Source organism: Schistocerca piceifrons, chromosome 9 (genome assembly GCF_021461385.2).
Source record: "Schistocerca piceifrons isolate TAMUIC-IGC-003096 chromosome 9, iqSchPice1.1, whole genome shotgun sequence".
In the NCBI taxonomy this organism is placed as follows: domain Eukaryota; kingdom Metazoa; phylum Arthropoda; class Insecta; order Orthoptera; family Acrididae; genus Schistocerca; species Schistocerca piceifrons.
This window is the reverse complement of record NC_060146.1, coordinates 139,430,754-139,454,503: the sequence shown is the minus strand read 5'-3', so window position 1 is coordinate 139,454,503 and position 23,750 is coordinate 139,430,754. Positions and strand designations below refer to the sequence as shown.

Here is a 23,750-nt window from a genome sequence, read left to right as displayed (position 1 = left end):
ACTCTGTAAGTAGGCCTCCACCTATCTTTGGGAATCTGCCAGTTTAATTTTTCAAATATTCCATGGTGCTCTCCTATGGGTCTACCAAATTTATGACTATTTGTGATTTCATTCTTTGTACATATTTTCAGTATCCCCTGTTAATTTTATTTGGTATGGGTTGCACACTTCTGAGAACATTTTAAGATGTAATCATAGAGTACAATTTAAAACAGTGGACATGTGATATTCACCATGAAATATTACATTTAGCATATTTTGTGTGTGTGTGTGTGTGTGTGTGTGTGTGTGTGTGTGTGTGTGTGTGTGTGTGAGTGTGTGCAGGTGTGTGAGAAAGACTTCTTTTTTTATTATGAAACTAAAGAAGTCACAATTATATAGTGACCTGAGTGCAAAAATATGTGAAATTGTCTGCTTCCATCCTTATGTTCACAGTTTGTACCAGATAAAAACTGTATGTTGTCTTCAGTGCAAAAAAATCCATTCCAGATGTTCTAATTTTTGTTCCTGCACTCCTTTTTCCTTCATCCCCATCGACACACAAGTCGCCGGAGTAGCGTCAACTCGAAAGACTTACACCAGGCAAATGGACTACCCGACAGGAGGCCCTAGTCACACGGCATTTCGATTTTCCTTCATAAATTGAAGAATAGCAAGTTTTAAATTGAAAACTCATTCCAAGATTTCCGATTTACTTAGCCAATGTACTTTGCAGTAATATATAATGTCTTCATGTGCTTTCTTCAGTTCCATCAAAAACTGTTGCAACTGACAGTAGAATAATGCATATAATTGCAGAAACTTTACTATTCACATCATAAATTTCTTCATGTGCTCCATGCTGCAACTTTAGCACAAAGTGCTTCTTGATGTACAGAACAATGAATCCATCTGTCAATCATTGCAATTTTTTGCTCTTTTAATGTCAAGTAAATCTTTATATTCTTTCTGCATGTTATTTTAATGTCGTTCCATCGGAAATTTGCAGTACAAGCCACTGATGCAATTGTGTAGTATATATTGACAACTCTCATCCCTCTCTTCTGTCTTTCCTATTCATTTTAAAGGCTTGTAACAATATATTGCTGGACTGTCTCTTTTTGTGCAGACAGCCACTGGGACTGTGAACAACCTTCATGCCACAACAAATACAAAATGGTAAAGAGTGCTGACATCAGGATTCTGCCAAACTAAAGAGAGTTGTGCTGATTGGAAAATGCCACACCACATTAGTAAACAAATATTACACTGTTCTGCGTACTTCTGAGAAGGACTAAGGCCTTGGCCTGCAAGTGGCTTGCACACCCTGTGAGAGTGAAGTTTGACACACTGTGGCTCGCTCTGATCTAGATGCATGTGGTCCAGATAATGATACTGTTACACCTCCATCTGATGATGAGCCTGCAGTGGCTTGAAAACTAGTTAATTGTACAACAGATCATATCAAAATACAAAAAAAGTGACTGGTTGCTTATTATACCCAAATTAATTACAAGTTTAAATAACAATTTCAGTTTGTTATCCACAGTGAGTATAGTGAAAATAATGAAATCCCTCTTACATTTCATTACATGCATCTGAACTAATTTTTTAACATCTTATCCTTTTTCTCAGCTCAACAGTGCAGTCTTTATGGATGCATGGAGATTAAGTTTTTTAGATAACAAAATGGGAAGTTTTTCAAAATAAACATCACTATTACTATTCGGATGTCAGATAATAATATGTGTAGCAATTGGTGTTGAGAAATCAATGAATGACTAAATAGTGTAGCAGTAATTCTTTACAGTATGAAGTTACTTCTTTGCAAGAATATATTAAGAATGTATCACCAGTTCTATGTCATTCACCATCCATGGCTGGACAGACAGCGCCAAATTTACAATAATATTACTACAATAAAATTAATAAAATATTTCAATTTAAACTGTAATATAATTGGATTGATAAAAGGGCTACTCAACAAGCAGCAGCAGTAAAAAACCCTTATAAAAATATTACATATGCAAGCTTTTGGAGTCAGTGGCTCCTTCTGGCAGAAGGGTTGAAGGGGAAGGAAGAGGGATGAAGGAAAGGACTGGTGAGGTTTCGGAAGATAGATAGAGTTCGGAAAAGTCACCCAGAAGTCCAGTTCAGGGAGACTTACTTGTGGGATGTGAAGGTAAGACAGACTGTTAGGGACTGCACAGGACTAGATTTGCAAACCTAAGAACTTAATGGAGAAAGGTAGGGTAATATGCAAGACAGAGATATTACTGCTGAAACATCATACATGAGTTAATAAGAGCTAATAGCTAAGTGCATTTTATGTGATAAAGGTGGGAGGTGGCAAAAAAAAAAAAAAAAAAGGTAATAAAATGACAGATGTAAAAAAATAAAAAGGAGAGTGAAGAAAGGAATTGTTAATTTGAAGAAATGCTGAGACCAAGGATATTGACATAAATTAAGGCTGGGTGGGTGGTGAGAACCAAGGACATGTTGTGGTGCCAGTTCCCACCAGTGGAGTTCTGAGAAACTGGTGTCTGGGGAAAGAATGCAGATGACACCAAGGTCATGGCTGTCATGTTATAGTGCATGCTCTGCAACAGGATATTTTGTGTTGCTAGTGTACAGCCTCTGCCTATGCCCATTCATCCTAACTGATAACTTGGTGGTTGTCATGCCAATGTAAAAGGCCGAACAGTGTTTACATTTACATTTAAACTATCATTGTATTGTACTGAACTGAGGACCTAGGAATAATGGAGAGCATTCCTCCCCATTGTAGCTCTCAGTGGTTCACAACTCCACAATAGGCTGCAGCAGTCCACTCATCCCACCACCACCCCACACCGAATCCAGGGTTATTGTGTTGTTCAGCCCACAGTTGACCCCCCCTCCCCCCCCTGAGAATGTCTCACACCGTATGAGTGTAATCCCAAATGATTGCATGGTAGAGTAATGGTGGTGTGTGTGTGTACATGGACACAGTGTTTGCGCACCAATTGCCAATATAGTGTAACTGAGGTGGAAGAAGGGGAACCAGCCTGCATTTGATGAGTCAGATGGAAAACCACCTTAAAAACCACCCACAGCCTGGCCATCACACCAGACCTTAACACTAATCTGCTGAGCGAATCCATGCCAGGAACCAGCATGCCTTCCTGCCCGGAAAGCAGTGCGTTAGACTGCATGGCTAACCGGGTGATACTAAAGTGGCTGCTATAAAACATATATTTAAGAACTAGATTACAACATACATTACAACAATAAGGCAACTGATATTAGAACACAGTGCAGTAAAATAGCAGAGTTGCTGCTGTTTTCATTGGCACTGAGTTACAGCTCAGTTAGACAATGTTCTGTCACTAGAGAAGTATTCTTATATACTGTATGAAGGTTGTTCTCTTAGTATGCATAAGATTTTAGTTCCAAATTATTCAACTGGTAATGAGTGAATGTCCTTAAGTAAAGCAATAAATAACTTTAGAGCCACCATTGGGAAGCTGTTCTGCATCTTAGTTAATTGACATCTTGGCCTGTCTATACTGTCTTTATAGTGAGTGTTGTGTGGATGAACTTGATTTCTCCTTCTGTATGTCTCACGATTTGTCTTTGTGTGAATAAGGCAAGTGAAAATATGTTGGCTAAAACCAGTCAAAACTCCTAATCTGGAAAAAATTGGTTTGCAGTGGTCAGTTTCTTTGCTTCAGATAAAGAGCCTCAGTGCTTTCTTGTGCAATTAAAGCACATTCTTGCAGCCTGCAGAATGATCCCACAGTAACAGCCCATAGCAGGTGTGGTTTTGGAACATTGTATAGTATACTGTTAGGGACTACTGTGGTATAACGCTTTTTAGTTTCCTCAAAGGCTACAGGACTCACAATAGTTCGTAACATACATGTTTAGTGTGTTGTTGCCAGGTTAACTTGGTATCAATGAAAAAGTCCAGAAACTTAACAGCTGCTGTGTCACCCAGTGCTCCAATATCAGTTAGATTGCATATCATACCCTGTGTTTTCTCTTCATTAATTTGCATCTTGTTCATGATGAATCAGGCTTTGACTTCAGTGGATAGGACTTCTGCTTGTTGAACAGCTTGCAATACATTGTTCCCTTTTGAGAACAAAGTTGTATCATCTGCAAACTGCAAGGTGTGCCCATAGAAACCTATGTCACTAACAAAAGTTAAGAACAACAGGAGCCCAATTATGGATCCCTGACTCTGCTTTTTGCACTGACACAATGTGCCATCTGTTATTTAGGTAGGATTCAAGCGTTTGTAGAACAGCTCCTCCAATACCATATGAGTTTAGGTTGCTGAGAATGGTCTTATGTGGGATACATGAAATGACTTACCAAGGCTACAGAGTACCAGTGCTGTAGACTCCTTGTCTTTAACACCATGACTTATATTTGTAACTAAGTCAAGTGCTGTTGTTGTAGTTGACCAGCCCTTCCGAAAGCTGTGCTGTGTACCATAAAAGTTATTTCCTTCAAAATAACTTAATGGATAATCTTTCATTATGGACTACATCACCTTAGCTAGCACTAGTATTATAGATATAGGCCAGCAACTTGGCACTTCACTTGGATTACCCTTTTTCTTAAACTGCTACTGTGCATGCTACTTTCAGGAAGTCTGGAAATTCCCCAGGGAGGCAGCATTTATTTATTACTGTTGACAGTGACTGAGCAATTTTACAGATTATAGTTTTTAATATAGTACAGGGCTCTCTGAATCTTTGTAGTCTTTTACTATTTTTATTATGCCTTTGGGTACAATCTCTTCCACATTATCATGCTCCATTTATTTTCAAATTTCACAGCAACTGCAGGATCTGTTCTGAAGTCAGGAAATTCACCTACTGTACTTCCACAGTGTTTATAAAATATTCATTAAATTCATCTGGACTGCAAAAATTAAAGCAATAGGTGAGCCTTATCCTATGTTCATTAACAAGACCCCATGCTGCCTTGCAAGGATTGTGGGTTTCTTCAATAAATCTGGTGCTTTACTCCCTTCCTTTCTCTTCTTCATTCTGTAAATCCTTTTTGCTTATAAATAACTGCAGTAGAATCTGTCCTTAAAATCAATTACTTCAGTGGCTTTGACACAAATTATGATTTAGCAGTTGTACAATGCATTTTATTTTAGCTAATCTAGAGGTATACTAGTGCTTTAATTCGAAAGTTTTCTGTGTGTATTTTGATTTGGCAAGTGGATATCTCTTGGGTTTCAGTGGAAAATTTTCATCAAATTTGGCATTAAGAGCCTGGAAATTGGAAGTGAATGTATCACTTGGTGTCAATTCTTCATATATTTGATGCTAATCTCTAGAAGACACTGCAGTTCTGAAACCATTTAATTTTTTCTTTTTAATAACCCTACTTCTGAAGACATAATTTGAATGCCAGTTGGAAATTTGTTGAATACTTGCTGATTTGCCCAAAACTTCATGATTACTGCACTGTGATTTACTTTGTAGCCCCAACTATTTAGATTTGTAACAACTGTATCAAGTAAATAACTTGCCAATGACAAAACAAATTGAGAATGCACCAACAGCACATGAGGAAGAAACATCTCTAGCTATATCTCTAGAAGAAATTAGGCCTACATCAGCATCATGTTACCACTGGCTTCATCAGAAGCAGTAGTAGAAAATGTATCAGCTATAGAAGCACTTCCACAAACCACAGCAGAAGTTACACCAGCAACAATAACTACATTCCTGCTGAAAGGAAGGAAGAGAACTACAGCAGAAGAAGCAGTATACATTGTTGTGGGTAAACAGAAAACAGTGCCTCCTCCCCATTTACATGATTTTTTAGTGGAACACAGCAAGACGAAGAAGCCCATAAAATAGGTAGTGTAAAAGATATTATAGCTCCTAACCAAACTGTTCATTCTAAAGACAATAACAATTCTGTTCTTAAAATTTGCTGTCTGAATGTTCAGGGAGTAAAAGACAAAGAATCTATTGTAAAAAATTTGATTTTTTTTTTTCTAAGTGAACACTGGGCAACAGAGGTGAACTTAGAGCTATCAAATTTGATAACTATAAATTATGACTTCTGAAATTTTCCCGGCGTATTTCTTCTTCTAATAATTTCTGGGTATGCAGCCGGATCCCGTCGACATTCTGCCCAGAGACGTCCGGCCATCATCAGGTGAGTGCACAACTACTGAAGAGCCCAGGTGCAGTCGCGGTATTTATGCCGAATCTCGCGCATGTGAAATGTACTGGCATCCTACAGCGCATGCGTCAAGTGTTGACATGCGCAGCATAGCCGAGTTGTACGTGCTGCCCTCGATGGTGGAAATAAAGGTTCATCTAGTCATTGAGTATCGAATGACACTGTCGATTCCGCTGTGATTGTATAATTTTAATAACAGGATTCCAATTTTTATCCAGCTGAAAGCCGTTGTCACGATTTATAAGATTATTGGCAAGACGTATTTCCACTGATTCCTTGATTACGGAATCCCAAAAACCGGAAACCGGGGATAAAATTTTTGTTACATTGTATTCCATTGAATGTCCCAAAGAAATACAGTGCTCTGCTACTGCCGATTTTGACGGTTGCCGCAGACGGGTGTATCTTTCATGTTCTATACGTCGTTCATGGACAGTTCTTGTCGTCTGGCCAATATATGCAGCGCCACATTCACAGGGAATTTTGTAGACGCCTGCCTTCTTCAGTTGTAAATCGTCTTTAACGGATCCAACCAGGGCCCGGTTCTTTGCTGGTGGACGGAAGATAACCTTGATTTTATTTTTCTTCAGTAATCGGCCTATTTTCGACGACACATTCCCGGCATATGGAAGGAACGCAGTTGATTTAAAGTCATCATCTGCGTCCTCAGTGCGTTGCTTCTTGTTATGATAGTTGTGCATGGCCTTCCTTATTTGGTGAGAAGTGTAGCCATTCTCTTTGAAAACCTTCTCCAAGTGTTCTAATTCTGCGTGGAGGTTTTCATCATCTGATATTATATGCGCTCGATGTATTAAGGTACTGAGAACACCGGCTGTTTGTGCTGGGTGATGGCAGCTTGACGCCTGGAGACACAGATCTGTGTGAGTCGCTTTCCTGTACACAGAATGTCCTAATGACCCATCATTTTTACGGCGTATTAGCACGTCTAGAAATGGTAAAGTGCCCTCTTTTTCAATCTCCATCATAAATTTGATGTTCTCATGTAATGAGTTTAAGTGATGAAGGAATTTCTCCAGTTCCTGTCTGCCATGAGGCCATACAGCAAAAGTATCATCTACATACCGCCAGAAGACCGTAGGCTTTAAAACAGCAGACTCAAGTGCTTTCTCCTCAAAGTCCTCCATAAAGAGATCAGCTACCACAGGCGACAAAGGGCTCCCCATGGCGACGCCGTCTGTTTGTTCAAAGAATTCGTCATCGAATAAAAAGTACGTTGAGGAGAGTATATGTTCAAACAAGGCCGTCATTTCTGCACTGAATAAGTTACCAATAAGATGTAATGATTCCATTAAAGGCACTTTGGTAAAAAGTGAGACCACATCAAAGCTGACTAATAAATCCGAGCTGCTAAGCTTAACTTCCTTCAAGCGACTGACAAAATCCTCGGAATTCCGTATATGGTGGAAACACTTACCCACATACGGCTTTAGTAATGAGGCCAGATATTTTGCTGTAGAATAGGTCGCAGCACCAATATTACTCACTATTAATCGTAGTGGGGCACCATCCTTGTGTATCTTCGGAAGACCATAGAGTCTTGGTGGTACTGCATTGTGTGGTTTTCAAAGAGAATGGCTACACTTCTCACCAAATAAGGAAGGCCATGCACAACTATCATAACAAGAAGCAACGCACTGAGGACGCAGATGATGACTTTAAATCAACTGCGTTCCTTCCATACGCCGGGAATGTGTCGTCGAAAATAGGCCGATTACTGAAGAAAAATAAAATCAAGGTTATCTTCCGTCCACCAGCAAAGAACCGGGCCCTGGTTGGATCCGTTAAAGACGATTTACAACTGAAGAAGGCAGGCGTCTACAAAATTCCCTGTGAATGTGGCGCTGCATATATTGGCCAGACGACAAGAACTGTCCATGAACGATGTATAGAACATGAAAGATACACCCGTCTGCGGCAACCGTCAAAATCGGCAGTAGCAGAGCACTGTATTTCTTTGGGACATTCAATGGAATACAATGTAACAAAAATTTTATCCCCGGTTTCCGGTTTTTGGGATTCCGTAATCAAGGAATCAGTGGAAATACGTCTTGCCAATAATCTTATAAATCGTGACAACGGCTTTCAGCTGGATAAAAATTGGAATCCTGTTATTAAAATTATACAATCACAGCGGAATCGACAGTGTCATTCAATACTCAGTGACTAGATGAACCTTTATTTCCACCACCGAGGGCCGCACGTACAACTCGGCTATGCTGCGCATGTCAACACCTGACGCATGCGCTGTAGGATGCCAGTACATTTCACATGCGCGAGATTCGGCATAAATACCGCGACTGCACCTGGGCTCTTCAGTAGTTGTGTACTCACCTGATGATGGCTGGATGTCTCTGGGCCGAAATATCGTGGCAGAATGTCGACGGGATCTGGCTGCATACCCGGAAATTATTAGAAGAACTATAAAATAGAAAATGGTTACCATAGAAAAGTGCATAAAAGGGGAGGTGTGGCAATGTATACTAACCAGTCCCTCAGCCACTCCATCAATAGGTTGGATCAAGACTAGCTGTGTGACAAACTGAATTTTGAAGCCACTGGTATAGTTAGTGACAATTTTAAGTTAGTGATAGTAGCCTTATACAGATCACCTAAGGGTAACATTAGTGTATTTTTAGAAAAACTGGACATGCTGTTAGATGTATTTAGAAAGACAAAATGGTTACATTATGACACTGTAATAGGTGGAGATTTGAATGCAGATTTTGATGTAACAGCAGCCAAACATAGCGTAACTGAGCTCAAAAATTTTCTTAGACAGTACAATCTGCACTTTATCAATAATAGACCCACAAGAGATGAAGTATGTCTTGACAATATCTTTGTCAGTTTCAATACTACAGAAGAATCATGTGATGTGATAGTATTTCCATCCTCAGATCATGATTGTGTATCATTAAATTACATAAGTAGTTTCTGTGATGATAAGAGTAACATTGTGAAATTTAAAATTTTCCCGGCGAACTAAATATTCAAAAAGATTTCGGGCTTGCAGCCAGTCGTCATTAGCTTCCATCCACAATATTTTGACTGGACAACTGCCAGCCATCCTCAGGTGAGCCATCGAAGACTGACAAAGATGCCCTCCATTCTGTAATATATAGCGTGCAGCGAGTATTTTGCGCATGTGTCAAAATCATATGGACAGCCAAACCACACTGCCCACCAGCAGCGCCCTCGCTGGTGGAACTGCTGAACTCAGCTGTCTTCGGCATTGTCAATTGCCGAGGCCATTGGAGTACTCTGACATCTTCGTCTGGAGCAGATCTTAGAGATGACGGGGTTCCACACACTATCTAGCTGGTAGCCATTGTCACGGTTGATAAGATTGTCTGTCTGTGAATTACCACTGATTCTTTTATGATGGAGTCTCAAAAGGATGTTGCTGTGGCCAAAATTGTTGTCTTGTCATACTCCATTGAGTATCCAGTGCAATGCTCAGCAATTGCATATGTTACATTCTGTTTGTTTAGACAATGGAAAAATCAGGATAGAATAATGACAAAATTATGAAAACAATAGACTATTACCCACCACATAACAGAGATGATGAAGTGCAGATAGGTACAACAAAAAGACCATCAAACAAGAAGCTTTTGGCCTGAAACCCCTTCATGAAAAGCACACACACACACACACACACACACACACACACACACATACACACACACACACACACACGTACAACTCATAAACACATGACTACAGTCTCTGGCTGCCAAGGCTGGTCTCTTGCTGTTGTCTTTCATTGACAGCACATTGTAAAGCTACATAACTGCACTGTAGTCACTTGGCAGTGAATTGATGAATGATCAGAAAGTTACTGTACTTCTCTCATCATTAACTCTGTTACTGATAGACTGCATAAATTGGTTCCATGCAGGAACTGCTGGCATTTCAAAGTGGGCTGCAATGAGTTGATTCACTTACCACACATTCATAGGGTATCAATCCAACCAGTTTCCCACCAACATTACACATGTCACTGATGACATCACACTTATGACTTAACACTTCTTGGCCATTGTTTACGGAAATTTATTTTACATAAAAGCTGTCTTAACAGTTGCGAAAAAGTGGTCACTTAATATACTGAGAATAACTCAATTATATAAAAACAAGCCCAGTCAAGTTATTTTGTCCACTCACATAAGAGAACTGGACAGGAAAAGCTGGTGAAGTATAGTCTGTCTGTTAACTGAAGAGCAAGCAGCACGCTTAGTGGGAAGTTGCCTTTCCTGGAAGAACACTACAACTGCCATACAGAATGACTAAAACTCAATTTTCCTCCAACAGTGTATAACAGGGTACAGTGATTTATGTAGAATCTGCCCTTATGCTTTTCTAGTGCTTGTATTATGTTATCACACTTTGTGGACCCTCCTCACCACGCACCCCCCCCCCCCTCCCCCCTCTCCCGGAGGGGCAGTTTGCCTTGTTACACCCTCATAACACAATTTATTCCTTAATACACTTCCAGTGCACTTTGATGTGACACACATATTTAATATTTGTTCTTAAACATTTCATTTAACAATAAACACCAATTTTATCCCCTTAAAGGACTAATTTTTTAAAATTATCTGTGGTTTTTTCATCCCCTGCAACATGGAAGCTACTAGGTCTAGAGGAGAAATGAATAGGACCATTCTGTATAAATTTAATATAGTTTAATTTTTTTCTAGGGAACATTTTCAATAGGAGCCATAGTTCTTGAGCCACTTGATAGGAACATAAAAAAGTGAGCTTTAAATGACCGTTAACTCCAATGTTCACAGCCCACCACTCAGAACATTTAATGTTTTCAGGACTCTCCCCCTTAGCATGGTGCAAAAATTTGTGACTACACAATTTTTTCCCCTAATTTTCATTCATTGACTGGACTACTAGGTACTAAATATATTTTTCGATAACAGAAGAAAGCAATCAGATGCGTAGTAGGATTAACACCCAGAGGGACCTGTGGAAACTACACTAAATCTCTCAGCATCATAATAGTGCATAGACTGAACATATATAACTGTTTAATATTTACTAGAGAATATCTGAAAAAAATCAACAAGAGATATTTTGTGCATGTACACAATATCAGAAACAGTTACTCGGATTTTTCTTCCCAAGACTTGCTATAGTCCATAGTCCATAATAACTATAATTGCTTAAGCATTTTTCAGTAAGTTACCAGACTCAGATTGTACAGTACCACTAAATAAATATAAGAGAATATTAAAACTTGGCTCAAATACCATGAATACTACTCAGTTGAAGAATTCATAGGCACTAATCATCATACAATTTATTTAGCCTAAGTGCTGATAAAACTTTATATTTCTTAAATAAACTGATTATTTACTGTGTGTTTTCTGTATATGTAATTTATTATTGTATAAAACTTGGTCCAAATGTAAACTTTGACAAAGGTAATTGAATGAGGTGAATAAATATTCTTTTCTTTTCTGTGCCATCAGAATACTTTCTCAATTTTCTGGATACAGAACAATACTGCAAGGTGAATAAATATTCTTTTCTTTTCCGTGCCATCAGAATACTTCCTCAATTTTCTGGATACAAATTATTTATGTACAAAAAGAAATATATTGTTTGTCTTAATCTCCTGACAAATGTGAGATTCGGCACTTAGAATCTTTGGCATATCCAATTTTCAATTCACTCCATAGTGAACAGTTGGTTTTGTATAGAATTTAGTACTACACATTTTGCTACTCTGAAAAAAAGCTATTGCTTCACGTGCTATATTACACAGCTGCTATTATTATCTAATACTTCAAACACAGCACTTTAACTTCACAAAGACCACTATTAGCTCTCTATGTACTCGCAAAATGAAGAGCTACCTGATAAAAATATTAAAATTGGACAGAATTTACATTCCTCAGTGCAAGTATTTAGACTTGTTGTAGAAGTAATGCCTGATGAGCCTTTTTTTTTTTTTTTTTTTTTTTTTTTTTTTTTTTTTTTTTTTTTTTTTTTTTTTTAATGGAGAATTTATGACACACTGTTGACAAATATCATATGCATCAGCTGCTGTATTGATCTATTATGGCTTGTGACACTTGAAATGTGAGTGAGGCTAAAGGTGCAGGTCAGGCCAAAGTGTCAAAGTCTTATCTGCACATGTACACTGCTGATTGTGTACTTGCAGGACAATATCTGTTTCTTCTGTAACTACATCCATGGAGTGGTAAGATATTTTTATAATATCTGGTAGTACACACATTTTCTGCTGATAAATCAATATTCATACCAATGGTAAAGCAGGGAGGCATACCGGGGTGGCGCCATCAAATGTATAAGTTAACAAAAGGAGCTCAGTTTTGCCTGCTTTGAACTTAAAAATCTCTCTCTTTGCGTTCACCTGAGTACAGTACTCCTAGCATACAATCATTCAATATTATTCTATGGCTAAATCTTAAGTGGCTCTTTAAATAAGGCATAAAAGTAGTTGTTTAACAAAAGTGTGCAATAAGATTATAGTGTAAAGTTCATAACCAAACCTTTTTAGAAGACTCTAGCAATTTTCACACATATGGTCCTAGTCATTCATTTCTTGTAAATTTCAGTTAATACTAACATTCACATTACACACTTTTAGCTTTTCCAGCATACAGTCTGACAGTGTTGACCAAAATCAGGAGAGCTACACAAATGTTTACCACAAAATAGGACTTAAAAACAGCAGCTGAGTAGCGCAATGATCAATTTTTTGAAGTAACACCATTTCTAACAAGTATTTAAAGCAATAAATGTGATTATCAGTGTGCGCAGATTAGATTATTGTTAAATGTTTCTTAATATAGATTACAATAGTAGTCTGCAATGGCTCTGTTAATCCAAAACCTGTGAAGATTGCTCTGCCTTATGTGGGGTTTATAGAACATGGTGCATGAATTATTGAATAAATTCTGTTACACGGAGAATGTCGAAAAGGTCATGAAATATATTTTTTTGCCATTCCCCAACTGATTGCACTATGTTTGGGCCATTTGAGTTAGCAGGGGGTGGGGGAACTTTCAGCTTTACACTACACACTTGGTCAGTCTGCTCCAAGCACTGGTGCTGTCAGGTTCACTAATTTAGAGCACTTCTATTTGAAGACCATGTATTGGAAGTACTTTCAAACAATGTTAGACAGTCAAGTTCTGCACAAAACTTAGCAAAAAAGCTGCAGAAAGTCATAAACTGCTTAACAAGGAGGCTTGTCTTCCATAAGTGCAAGTTACAAGGTGGATGAAACAGTTTAAGGGGGACATCAGGAAGGGGTGGATGATGACTCCCCACTCTGGATGGCCACCAGCTAGTCAAACTGATGAAACTGTGACTCATGTGTGTGGGTTGTTGAATGCTGACCTTCAAATGAGTGTTAGCTAACACTCTGAGTGTCCCAAAAACCATTGTGCATCGCATATCATTTTGAAGGAATTAAACATGCAAAAGATGTGCATTAAGCTGGTCCCCAAACTATTTATGAATGCAAAAGACCAGTTGAATGCTTATCATGAGTTAGCTGAAGGAACATTACTGGTGCTGAAACATGGACATTTCAGTATAACCCAGAGATGAAGTTCAGAGTGCCAAATGACACTCCCTGTCACCCTCAAAACAGAATAAGGTTAAACAATGGAAACTTCAGTCTGAAATATTAACAATGTTAGGAAAAGGTTGGACTGCTGCTCACTGTAGAGATGACCTGTGGAGCTGCAGACAGGCTCAGGGGAAGAGAGTTGCACATTATAGCTTTCAGCCAAAGTCTTATTCAGCATGAAAACACACAAACTCTTCAAGAACCACACTCTCAGAGTCTTATTCTGCAGTGTTACAAAAAGGATAGATTGCTGCTTGTAAAGATGACCCAATGGGCTTTGAACAGATACAACAAAAGGACCGTTACACAATACAGCTTTCAGCCAAAACCTTCATAACTGAAGAAAACACACACACTTCCACAGAAGCAAGCACACCTCACACATGACCACTACCACTGACAGCTGCGGTCAGAGCTGTCCGTGGCAGCTATGACAGCTCTAATCAGAGCTGTCAGTGGTAGTGGTCATGTGTGAGGTGTGCTTGCTTCTGTGAAAGTGTGTGTGTTTTATTGGGTAATGAAGTTTTTGGCTGAAAGCTGTATTGTGTGGCAGTCTTTCTGTTGTACCTGTCTGCAACCCAATGGTTCATCTTTACAGTGAGCAGCAATCCATCATTTTTGTAGTAGTGCAGAATAAGATTGGTATGAGCAGGTTTAAATTGTCTTTTTCAACACCGAGGGTGTGGGTCTTGAAAAGTTTGTACCTCAGTGCTAGACCTTTAATGCTACATACTACATAGGAGTTCTGGAAATATTGTGGAATAGGGTCATTGATGCATGGAAAGACACTGCTGCTATCTCATTGCAGCCTCATGATACTGAGCCCAGTCACACATCTCTCTCCATCCATGAGTTCCCAGCAAAGCATAAAATGGCAAAGGTACTGCGGTCACCCTATAGTCAAGATCGTTACTCCAGCAGATTTCTTCTTGCTCCCAAAGTTCAAGAACATGCTCAAAATACACAATTTTGACAGCATTGGGCTATCAAAGTGGCTGTGACAACAGCAGTAAGGGTATTCTTGTTGAAGCATTTGTGAAAATATTACAGGCATGTAAGAATCAGGGGAAAAATTGTATATGGTCATGGAGGGGGTTTTCATGAATATCAACCCTTTGTACAGATGCTGTTAATAAAGCTTTTTCAAATGTAGCTAATTAATTTTTCAAACATACCTTGTATGATGAAGCAGATGGAAAGTTTATTTCATGTTTATATACTTTAATTTAGATGTCTTTCTCCTCTCATTTGAACAGTTTTGCTGCTCTCATGAATCAACATAATATGACACAAGAATCAAAAAGTAATGCATGAGGGATTGTATTGTTATAGTAACAAGTTGTACCATGTGTTACAGTAGGTTACCCCACTCTAACTGAGAACTGCAGCAACATTTTAACTACATGTCTGCTTGTATAATTGATAAAATGTGTGTCTGTAAAACTGATAAAATCTTTTTTTAATATACTAAGTTTTCACATACACTCAAGTGCATACTCTTTTAATGGTAGTTGTAGATAACAGTGTAGCTGCTATATTCCCAGAAATCCATTGATTTCTGTTCTCATTAGTTCTACATTACAACAAACAAAGTAATACTCTTTTGAGTAAGAATTATAATCAATTCAAAAACTGTCAAAGCTTATATGAAGTAAATCTGGCGGAATGAAAATTGTTAAGCATCATTTCATTAAATCATTGACATAGAATATGGCTTTTTGTGCCTTAAAACACGTTTTTAAATAAGTGATATTCAACAGTAAAATTAATTCGATACCATAAATAATTTTAAGCATGTACACAGTACAATAAAACAGTATAATATAAAACACTAACATAATAGTACAGTTTATACAGCAAAAGTGATTTATACACACAAAGGAAAGAGGGAAATAGTTTAAATTTATGCCAACAATATTCACTTACAGTAAAATAGTATTTATCTTGCAAAAGTATTTTTAGAACCATTTTGAATTTTTATATTTCTTTTTTGTCTTGATGTAGTGGGGAAGTTTATTCTAAAGTTTTTTCCCAGTTTGCAGTGGTACATTTTGTCTGAGGGTTGTGTCTGCATACTCACTGTGAAGATCCGATTTTTGCCTGTTGAGCTGCTTGAGTTTTACATACTAAGTTTTCTTTCGCCTCTGAAATTTTGTTAACATAAGTAATACCTCAGGAGTGTACAGGCAGGTCAGTGCTAGTATCTGGAGTATTTTGAATACGGTTTGCAAAAGTTTCTGAGAACTGCATTTTCAATCACTATTATCATCCTCTTTTTGTACTGTGAAACAGCTTTTTCTAATTGGCAAGTTGCCCACTATCCCATATCACAACAGTCATTTTGCTTGGGTATAACACACATTTTTACTGTTTCTTTTGTTGTACACCCAGTACAGGTATTCTTATGGCCTAGTGAATCATGCTTATCTTCTAACTTATGTAACTGATATGTATGTTCCATTTCATGTTTCCCTGAATCCGTTTTCTAAGAAATTTTGTGAAATTTACCATTTATAATTGTTACCAAAGAGATATATAAGGAGGGAAGTGTTAATAGATATTTGTTTTGTGTGGTATAAAGGTCCACTGTGACAGTTATCTCTGCATCATCAACAAGATTGTTAGTGGTAAACCATTCTGCAAAATATGAGTTGCAGTTTACTATTTTACATTGCAGTTCTGCAGCAGTTTTGCCTTTTATCAATACATTCAGGTCATCTAAAAATGTTGTAGACTTCCGGTAGTTCTGGATGAGCCTAGGTCATTGATAAATATCAAGAACAGTTCTGAGCCCAATCTGAACCTTCAGGCACATCATACATAATTTATTATCATTTATAATGGTAGGTATAAATAGTGTTCTATTTCTGGTGTGTGATTTCTACTATCTGCTTTCTGCTTTTGAGGAATGATGTCACTAATTCATGTACCAACTCCCTAATACCTACATATTCAAATTTTCAAAGCTGTAAGATGTGATCTATCATATCAAAGATTCTTTGAGGCCCAGAAATATTGCTCATACATGTTCCTTCTGGTCTACTGCAGTCAAGGGTTCATTCACAAAATCAAAATTGTCAATGTCTGTTCTCTTGTGTTTCCTGATTCCGTGTGGGGTACTTACTACAATAATATTTTTCTCTTTGAATGTAATGCGCCTTTTGTAAAATATTATCTTCTCCATTTTTAATTTTTCTAGAAAACGCCTGTAAATAATGAGGAGTTGCAGAGATTAGTTAGAGGCTTAGTTAGCACTGTTACAAATTGTCTATGCCCAAAGAAAATTTTTATTTTAATTCTTAGTATTTCCTCTTCATCTGTTGGATACAAAAAGAATGTTCTTGCATTGAAATAAGTTTTGTGCTGGTCTCTGTTTTCAAAAGCTGTTCTTTGGTTTTTCTCTGTCAGATTACATGCTTCATCTGTGAAATATGCATTAAATACCTCAGCTATTCTGCAAAAGTCAGTAATTTTGTTTCCACTTTTAAGCAGATTAATGTTGCAGTAATTTTCCTGTGTGTTGCCAGTTTCTCCCCTGACAATGTTCCACTCCCCCCCCCCCCCCCCCCCCCCTATAATTTTCTTAAAAATCTGTTTGTATCTTTTAAAATAAACATTGAATTCTGGAATGATTTCAGTTTGCTTGGGTACATGATTGAGAAATATTTTTTCCTTCTTTGAAACCTGTACGCATGGAGTGATCGAACTATCTATTGTATTATTTTTTTTTATGATTTTCCTTTCTCTGAGTGGAAATCAAAACTCAAAATAGCACTGGAAGGCGCTTAATAATTTACCAAATTTATGTTTTGAACACTGAAGTTTCTAGCAGTAGTTACTGATGATTCACTGGGATGTAAAGAATGATTTGCTTTTTTGGTATCATTCATACAGTCTTTCTTTTTCTTTTCACCTTTGTGCCACAATTGTCACAGGGTCAGTAAAGTTACAATGGATTTGGCATGGTTAATTTAAAGGCGTGGCCAGATGCCCTTCCTGCTGCCACCCTGTCGTATCTCCTGGGATGAAATCAGTGTACCCTGGCTGCCTGCATCTAGTGTAAATCATGAAATAGTGTGAACATCTTGCAAATGTCTGCGAGTCATGTAACTGAATTGGGACATGGGGACCAGGCCAGTATTCACCTAGTAGGATGTGGAAAACCACCTAAAAACCACATCGAGGCTAGCTGGCAGACCGGCCATCATCGTTAATCCACTGTGCGGATTCGATCTGGGGCCGGCAGGCCTACCTGAGTCCAGGAAGCAGTGCATTAGCACTCTCGGCTAACCAGGCAGGTGGTATCATTCATACAGTGTGATCCCCAAAACCTATTTCATAAGCACAATAGTAAATATGTGGTGTATTTTGGAACTCATGTGTTTTTTACATGTGCTGTTGTTTCTAATGTAGGTTTCATGTTAAATATGAAGAGGAGGTTCAGTCATTCAGTTTATTGCTTAGGTTAAACAGAAAAATCAATATTAAAGTCATCACATAGAATAACACATCTGTTTTTTCCTGTTAACTTGTAAAGGAGATATTCTAAATTTTGTAGCAAAGTGTTTGTATCCCTACTAGGGGTCCTGTACAAATTAAAGTATGGCTATATTCACATTTCATATTTCAAGTTCTTATATTTCTGGATCTCTTTATCTGGGAATATCTTCCGGGAACTGAATGGGTGCAAATATTACATCACTTTTAATGTAGGTACAGCTTTCATCATAATTTTGTGCTTTTCTGCAGAAGTGACTGCCTAATACAAATCCTGGGAGAGATACCATTTTAAGTTTACAATGAAAACTTTAGATGTGTTTCAACAACATTTTAGTGGTATGTATTATGTTCTACACATGATGCAGATATTTTTAATTTTCCTATTCTGATGTCTACATAATCTGGTATCTGACAAACTATGAAAAATAAGAAACTTAATTTTGTGAGGGAGCGAATGAGGACATATAGACAGTGCAAGTTTGCCTTAAAGTACTCATCAGCAGAATACAAAATGTAGCATTTTCTTTACAGTGTTCCTAAATGTTTTCATTTTGTTTCTAATGGATAGGAGTAGTTTGTTGAAGAGTAGGTTGCCATATTTTTTTCCACAACATGACTTCTGATTAATATTTTGTCCTCAGTCTTTGGATCATCTTTTCTATCCTACTCTGCATAAGTAAAACACAGTTTATAGTACACTGACCTGCCAAAATACTATAACCAATGCTCACCATGATGTTGGATGCCACACAGTGGCATTGTGGGCATGTGACATAACAGAAGTATGTAAGTGGAGCAGCCACAGATGAGGGATCACCCTAGCAAAGATGTGGGCTGCAAATGAGAACATCCATCAAGATAAGGGACTTCAACAAAGCACAGATTATTATTAGACAGAGTTTGTGAATGAGTATCTCAAAAACAGAAAACCTGGGTGAATGTTCATGTGGCACTGTCATGAGCATCTACAGAAAGAGGTAGAAGACAATGGAACTGCGATTAGGTGCTAAATCATTGGATGTCCACATTTATTCACAGAGTGAGTGGTTTTGAGACTTATCTGCTCTGTAAAGAAGGATAGATGGAGATCTGTGGCATCTCTGTTGAAAGAGCACAATGATGGTGCATGCACAAGTGTCTTGGAGTACACTGATCATCATGCATTGTTGAACATGGAGCTCCACAGCAGACCACCCCTATGTGCTTACGTGTTGACCCAACAACATCATCAATTATGATTACAATGGGCCCAGGACCATTGGGATTTGGCTGTTGATCATTGGAAATGTGTTGACTCTTTCAGTATATCACATTTTTGCTACAGTAGGCCAATTGTCATCTACACATATGCCGTCATTATATCATCAATAATTTGTTATTTTCATTGCTACATATATTTTGTGAGGTAGAAATAATTTAAACGAGAAAAATTAATACTTGATTACTTTTCTTGTTGTCAACATTGAAAACACAGTTGGCCCTAAAAATTCATATCATTGTCAATACTTAAAGATACACCTTTATAGTAGCTGTATCTTCCATAGCACTACAATGCCAGGCTTGTAAATAATTGGCTTTGTTGTGCTAAGGAAGTCGGACATAATGAGATTTTCACTCTGCAGTGGAGTGAGCACTGATATGAAACATCCTGGCAGATTAAAACTGTGTGCCCGACCGAGACTCGAACTCGGGACCTTTGCCTTTCGCGGACAAGTGCTCTACCATCTGAGCTACCGAAGCACGACTCACACCCCATCCTCACAGATTTACTTCTGCCAGTACCTCATCTCCTACCTTCCAAACTTAACAGAAGCTCTTCTGCGAACCTTGCAGAACTAGCACTCCTGAAAGAAAGGATATTGCAGAGACATGGCTTAGCCACAGCCTGGGGGATGTTTCCAGAATGAGATTTTCACTCTGCAGCATAGTGTGTGCTGATATGAAACTTCCTGGCAGATTAAGACTGTGTGCTGGATGGAGACTCAAACTTGGGACCTTTGCCTTTCGCGGGCAAGTGCTCTACCATCTGAGCTACCCAAGCACGACTCACGCCCCGTCCTCACAGCTTCGCAGGAGAGCTTCTGTTATGTTTGGAAGGTAGGAGATGAGGTCCTGGCAGAAGTAAATCTGTGAGGATGGGGCATGAGTCGTGCTTGGGTAGCTCAGTTGGTAGAGCATTTGCCCACAAAAGGCAAAGCTCGTGAGTTTGAGTCTTGGTCCGGCACCCAGTTGAAATCTGCCAGGAAGTTTCAAAGTCGGACATATTTGAAACTTCTGTGTTCAGTTGAATGAAAGTTGTACAACACTCAATGTTACTATAGGAAATCTGAGAAAGACCGCTCATAACCAATTAAATATTATGGTACTCAGCAACAGTGTGCCTTTGCTTTTTCTCCCCAAATTGTTCCAATCTTAATGCTGATCTAAGTTTTAATTTTCTGGCTGGTTATTTTAAATGTGTTGCATGTCAGAGACTGATTATATTCATGACTTTGCTGTGGTGACACCAGTGTTACATTTTGTGTGAATGAACTTGTTATTTAGATGGATTATGCACACCTCTGATATACACTGAGGTGAGAAAAGTCATGGGATATAGTGTCAGAACCCCTTTTGCCCAGCATAGTGCAGGAGCTCAGTGTGACATGGCCTCAACAAGTCACTGGACGTCCCCTACAGGAATACTGAGCCATGGTGCATCTATAGCCATCCATAATTGCAAAACTGTTGCTAGTGCAGGATTTTGGGCATGATCTGACCTCTTGATTATGTCCCGCATTTGTCCAATAGGATTCATGTTGGGCAGTCTGGGCGGCCATATCATTCACTTGAATTGTCTAGAATGCTCTTCAAATCAATTGTGAACAACAGTAGCCCAGTGATATGGCATATTGTCATCCATAAGAATTCCATTGTTGTTGGGAACATGAACGGCTGCAAGTGGTCTTCAAGTAGCTGAACATAACCCTTTCCTATGGTACCATTGGACCAAAGGACCCAGTCCATTCGTTATAAATGTAATCCACACCATTATGGGGCGCTACCAGCTTGCACAGTGCCTTATTGACAACTTGAGTCCACAGCTTTGTGGGGCCTATGCTAAACGAACAAATCTTAGTGTCAGCTCTTACTAACTGAAATCAGGACTTGTCTGACCAGGCCACAGTTTTCCAGTCATTTAGTGTCCAACTGATATAGTAAGAAGCCTAGGAGATACATTGCAGGCTATGTCATGCTGTTAGCAAAGGCACTCGCATAGATTGTCTGCTGACATAGCCCATACGTTGGTCATCTGCTGCCTTAGCCCACCAATGCCAAATTTCTCTGCAATGTCCTAATGGATGTCCCAAATTCGTTACTTAAGTTACTCTGAACAATGTTGTTTGTCTGTTAGCACTGACAACTTTATACAGACTCTGCTGTTTTCAGTCATTAAGTGGACAGTGTTGTCCAAGGTGAGAGGTAATGCCTGAAATGTGATATTCTTGGCACACTCTTGGCACTGTGGATCTTGGAATACTAAATTCACTAATAATTTATGAAACAGAATATCCTGTCATTTAGCTCCAACTACCATTCCACATACAGAACCCATTTATTCGCATTATGTAGCCATAATCACATTGGAAACATTTCCACATCACTCACCTGTTTACAAATGGCAGTTTCACCTATGCATTGCCCTTTTATACTTTGTGTACATGATACTGCTGCCATCTGCATATGTGCATATAGCAATCCCATGACTTTTCTCACCTTTGTGTAATAGGTTTGTAACAATTTACGATTCATAGTTGGCTATTTGTGTAGAGTATGTAATTTTTCTGAGAGAGTTTCTTCTCCTTTGGAAGATTTACTTTGAGTTGTTGGAGTAATATCATTTGCATATGTTGCTGCCAGAATTTTTCTTTTGTATTTAAACAAAAAGGGAGTCAACACAGATCCCTGGAGCAATGAATTTTTTTATATCAAAACATGTTTTCCTACAGCGACTCTGAAAGGGTTATTTTTAATCAAATTCTCCAGACAGAGAGAGTTCTCAATATCATATTCAATATTAGAATAAAAAGTAACCATTTAAATCACAATTTCTTCTCTCTTTTTCATAGTGACTAGTTATGGTTATCATAAGCACACCTGACTAAAATTAACATACCTACATCACATCAGGGGTCAGTGCACAGAGCCATTGTATACTACCAGAAGATAACCACCAGTAGAAAGAAAAGAAACTGCAATTCTTGTATTTATGTTTACATCTACTTCTTTACTCTGCAAACCACCCTGAGGTGCATGGCAGAGGATATGTCCCATTGTAACTGTTACTAGGGTTTCTTCATGTTCCATTCACATATGGAGCATGAGAAGAATGATAGTGTGAATGCCTCTGTGCATGCAGTAATTATTCGAATCTTATCTTCATGATCTCTGTGTGAATGATACATAGTTGGTTGCAGTATATTCATAGAGTAATCATTTAAAGGCGGTTCCTGAAACTTTGTTAATAGACTTTCTCAGGGTAGTTTTTGTCTGTCTTCAATAGTCTTCCAGTTCACGTCCTTTAGTATCTCTGTGACACTCTCCCATGGATTAAGTAAAGCTGTGACCACATATACTGTCCTTTTCTGTATACGTCTACTATCCCCTGTTAGTCCTGTTTGGTATGGGTCCCACACACTTGAGCAATATCCTAGAGCTGATCTCATGAGTGATTTGTAAGCAATCTTCTTTGTAGACTGATTGCACCTCTACATCTACATCTACATCCATACTCTGCAAGCCACCTGACGGTGTGTGGCAGAGGGTACCTTGAGTACCTCTATCGGTTCTACCTTCTGTTCCAGTCTCGTATTGTTCGTGGAAAGAAGGTTTGTTGGTATGCCTCTGTGTGGGCTCTAATCTCTCTGATTTTATCCTCATGGTCTCTTTGCGAGATATACGTAGGAGGGAGCAATATACTGCTTGACTCCTCGGTGAAGGTATGTTCTCGAAGCTTCAACATAAGCCCGTACCGAGCTACTGAGCTTCTCTCCTGCAGAGTCTTCCACTGGAGTTTATCTATCATCTCTGTAATGCTTTCGTGATTACTAAATAATCCTGTAATGAAGCGCGCTCTCTCCATTGGATCTTCTCTATCTCTTCTATCAACCCTATCTGGTACTGATCCCACACAGCTGAGCAGTATTCAAGCAGTGGGCAAACAAGTGTACTATAACCTACTTCATTTGTTTTCGGATTGCATTTCCTTAGGATTCTTCCAATGAATCTCAGTCTGGCATCTGCTTTACCGACGATCAGCTTTATATGATCATTCCATTTTAAATCACTCCTAATGCGTACTCCCAGATAATTTATGGAATTAATTGCTTCCAGTTGCTGACCTGCTATATTGTAGCTAAATGATAATGGATATTTCTTTCTATGTATT

General features: G+C 38.5%; 2 protein-coding genes across 2 annotated transcripts in view; one reads left to right on the top strand and one right to left on the bottom strand.

The window, feature by feature from the left end:
- The window catches only part of LOC124717155, a 62,177-nt gene extending 47,065 nt beyond the window's left edge, over positions 1 to 15,112 (bottom strand). Inside the window, exon 1 of the mRNA XM_047243914.1 lies at positions 14,998 to 15,112. The gene's annotated coding sequence lies outside the window, so the exon portion shown is untranslated. The remainder of the gene's footprint in view (positions 1 to 14,997) is intronic.
- The window catches only part of LOC124717154, a 76,602-nt gene continuing 65,194 nt past the window's right edge, over positions 12,343 to 23,750 (top strand). Inside the window, exons 1-2 of the mRNA XM_047243912.1 lie at positions 12,343 to 12,421; positions 18,453 to 18,531. Of these exons, the coding sequence (XP_047099868.1) occupies positions 12,414 to 12,421; positions 18,453 to 18,531 (87 nt within the window). The 5' untranslated portion in view covers positions 12,343 to 12,413. The remainder of the gene's footprint in view (positions 12,422 to 18,452; positions 18,532 to 23,750) is intronic.